The sequence below is a fragment of the Nicotiana tabacum genome, chromosome 10 (assembly GCF_000715075.1).
Source record: "Nicotiana tabacum cultivar K326 chromosome 10, ASM71507v2, whole genome shotgun sequence".
NCBI classification, from domain to species: domain Eukaryota; kingdom Viridiplantae; phylum Streptophyta; class Magnoliopsida; order Solanales; family Solanaceae; genus Nicotiana; species Nicotiana tabacum.
In genome coordinates, this window is record NC_134089.1 from 25,979,250 (window position 1) to 25,983,105 (window position 3,856).

The 3,856-nt window shown below is 33.6% G+C and overlaps 1 protein-coding gene across 1 annotated transcript; it reads right to left on the reverse strand.

Annotated features, from left to right (window-relative positions):
- Positions 1–736: 736 nt before the first annotated feature.
- LOC107799475 (laccase-17-like) lies at positions 737–3,556 on the reverse strand. The gene is made up of 6 exons (XM_075223589.1): positions 3,410–3,556; positions 3,007–3,158; positions 2,623–2,867; positions 2,412–2,540; positions 1,181–2,137; positions 737–1,081 (listed from the first exon to the last, which is right to left on the reverse strand). The coding sequence occupies exons 1-6, from the start codon at positions 3,509–3,511 to the stop codon at positions 951–953; spliced, it is 1,716 nt and encodes a 571-aa protein (XP_075079690.1). The 5' UTR covers positions 3,512–3,556; the 3' UTR covers positions 737–950.
- Positions 3,557–3,856: the final 300 nt, after the last annotated feature.

Consider the following 3,856-nt stretch of genomic DNA (forward strand, 5'->3'; position numbering starts at 1 on the left):
GATCACAACATGATAAGTTTAGTATTCTTTGATACTTACAGCAAAGCAAAGTGCAAGTACTAAAATCAAGTAGTTAGGTTGCTACAAATAAAAAACAAAATAGGTTGTGCACTACGAGATTTGAACAATAATTTCATATCCTACTTCATAATTAATATCTAATGTTATATAATTTTTATCTGAGAGGTTTATATTTTAAGGTTATTTGCACATGATTCAAATAACCAACATCACAATTTAACATTATTTGTGTCCGCGCATCGATCGGGTACTAATACTAGTATATATAGAAAAAAGTAAACCTTCTAAACTAGATTGAGTAAAGTGCAGAGCTTATATACAAACTCTTCTGTGTGCAAATTAGTTTATTTGTAAGTACTCTTATTTTTTCTCCAAAGTAAATACTACTATTGTTGACTGAGTAAAAGGAGATAGGAACTGGAAAGATGCAAGAAGTTTCTTAATTTGTGATCCCTAACTTTCCACTAACACTAAGAAAACTTAGGTTTAACCTCTGTTTCGCATACATTTACATGATTAGCTGAGATTTGGACTCATGCTAGCGCAATTCATGTTGTGATTATCTCTTACCTAGTCACAACTTTTGACCAATAAATCTAATTATTTTAGCTGATCGATAAGACTTCTCTGATAGACTTACATGTAAATTTTATGCACCATACTGTCATTTGTGCGTTAAAGGGCAAAAATACCAATTATTTGAATGCAAGAAATAAATATAAAGATGATTATTGATTCCAAATTTCATAGAATTTTGAACTTGCAAAATTCTCGACTCTCTAACACATGTAATCAATAAAAATTAAAAAAATAAAATTATGAGAAACGAAAGGAAAATACAAATGATAATCCACCAGCTACATAAGCAAAATGAGGAAAGATCAACGATCAAGCAAAAAATAAGAGGTACAAAAATTGAACCAAAATTCTCAACACTTGGGGAGGTCTTTTGGGGGAGGAGGTAGCTTCTGATTGGGAAGTTTTCCATCTAAAACCAACCATGCCATTTTCAGTCCCCAGCTCGTGTGAATTTCCAGGTGACAATGCATAAACCATACTCCTGATGTAACACAAACAACATTATAACGAATTGATACATGGACTTATAATTGAACGAATGATATTAGTAGACATTTTAAATGCAAATTTTTTAAGTTACCTGGATTGTCTGCTAGAAATCGAATAGCAACCCAACCACCAGAAGGGACACCCACAGTGTTCCTCTCAATAGGATCAACAAGGTTGAAATTTGCTGGATCCTTATTGCGGTCAAAATTCCCAAACCCTTGGCCAACGACAAAGAAGTTAAATCCATGAAGATGAAGAGGGTGACTTTCAGCACCAAGAATACTTGTGTCTTGCATCACTAACTCCACGCTCGTGTTAAATGGCAAAACCATAAGTTTTGTATCCTTCTTAACTGAGGTGTTATTCGGAGGGTTCCCAGTGTAGTTAAACCAATTTAAAGGACTATAAGGAAAATCAGGCTTGTATACACCCTTGGATTGTCCAAAGAAATGAGATTGGAGAAGTGCAGTTGTAGGTTGCACAAATGATACATTGTTAATTGAAGCTGAGAATTTTGTGCCATTAGGTCCTTGGCAATTTTTGTTTTGATCACAAGGACTTGTTCCAAGACCTACTGTGAAAAATAATTGTTTATCGACGTTTAGAGGTACATTCGCAGGGAATTGAGGAGTCGCAAGACTTCTTAATCTACTCGTAAAATTGGTGACAAAAGTTGTATCATTGAGAGCTGGTAGTAATGGCTTAAAGAGTGGTAGGTTTTTCAAATGGGGTTTTGATTTTGATTCATACTCTAAAATTCCAGCAACTGTAGAGTTGTCAAATGTGCCAGGGCCTGTCACATATGGCCGAGCAGTCATGTAAAATGTCGCATTAGGAAAATGAGGTTTAGTTTTGAGAAGAACATTGTGAGTTTGTCCCGGTGTAATAATAAGTGTATCTGTCTCAAAGGGTTTAACATAAACGCCATCTGCATCGATAACTCGAAGAGTATGATTTGCAATGCTGAAGAAAAGCTCATCATTAAGTGCAACATTGATCAATCGAAGAAGATATGTCTTTCCAGGTTTCACCTTCAGCTTAAAAGTATCTGTATAAAGCACATTCAAATATATCAATATTCTTTGGCATATATAGTGATCATATGAAAAATCAAACAATCTTAATTATGATGCTTTGATTGTATGAAATTTCATTTAACTGTTACCTTAATTAAAAACAGTATCCAATCGATGACAAATTTTATTTTCCGAAATATAAATTTGACTTTGTGTATATACTCCAAATTATGTTATTCATTTTGGAAAGGATTACAGAATATATTTAACAATAGCATGGTAATGGTACAAAATGAAGTTTACTACCTTTGGCTGAACAATTGTACAAAGGGCCAGGAAGTCCATTGATAGTATAGGCATCAGAAACATTAGGACCTCCACCTGTTTGCAAAGCTTGGGAAATTATGGCCTCAGTATCTGTATTGAACCATTCTCCTGTGACATATTGTATTCATCAGTTCATCATTAGTATTTTAATAACTTCCTATATTCAAATTAATTAATGATCGCTTATTACCAAAGATGATGGGAATTTCTTTGTAGGGTTTGGCAAATGGATAAGGAGTATTTTTCTTAGGAAGAATGATTATAGGACCATAAACAGTTGATCTCAACCATGAAATATGTGCATGCCACCAAAATGTTCCTCTTTGGCCAATTATAGTGAAGTTATAGACATAACTCTGGCCAGTTTGAATGGGACATTGTGTTATATATGCTGGTCCATCTGCCCATCCACTACGAAGCTGTCTAATTCCATGCCTATTGTAGGAGCAAATATATAGTTAAGCTTTGGAGTAAAGTTAATTTGTAAGAAGAAGACACCCTTAATCGTGAAATATTAATCGGTTGTTCAACGCTATAAATTAAATCATGAAAATAATGGAATTCTTATGATTACCAATGGATGGAGATGTTGTTCTGAACATGATTGACCACCTCAATTTCAAGACGATCACCTTCCCTTGCCACAATTCTAGGTCCAGGGAACTGTCCATTTACTGTCACCATACTCTTGGTGTGGCATAATCTTGTCACATTTTGCATTTTGATCTGAATTTAACCCAAAGAGATGAAAAACATGGTCTAAGTTATGCTAATTCTAGACATAAAACAATACATGCGTATAGAAGAATTTTAACACTACCAGGTCGCTTAAAAAATATTTATATTGAAATATAACTAATTAATTAAGGCTGGTAACCTGCTATAACAGGTTAACATGCACTAGTAATATAAAATCTTATAATGTATAAACTAAATCCAATGATATAAAAGAGGAGATTGTGTAATAATATACATACTTCAAACTTATAGTGCCTGGTTGCAGCTGAAACGCTAGGCAGTAAACATGACGCAATCATCAGAGAGACAAGAAATAGTCCAATAGCACCCATTTTTTGCATAGAAAATCTCTTTGCTTTTTCTTTCTTTGTAAACTTATTTTTCTGCTGTTATTCTATAAGTGTATGGAAGTCATGTATATATAGATGTTTGCCGGTGATTTGGTGAAATAAAAAATTAAAGGTATAACGTTGAAGAGAAAGGTGAAGAAGAGAATAGCTTGATTCTAAGTTATCTTTGGTTAGACCAACTGTAGTTGTAGAACAAACTTTGGAGTGGTGTAAAAGAATACAGATATTGTATAATAGTATATTAGTATATTTTGACATGCAAAAACTGTATATCCATCTAAATCAGAACTTGACAAAATTAAAAGAGACTGCATGATGGTTCTTTCGCAGCGGTTT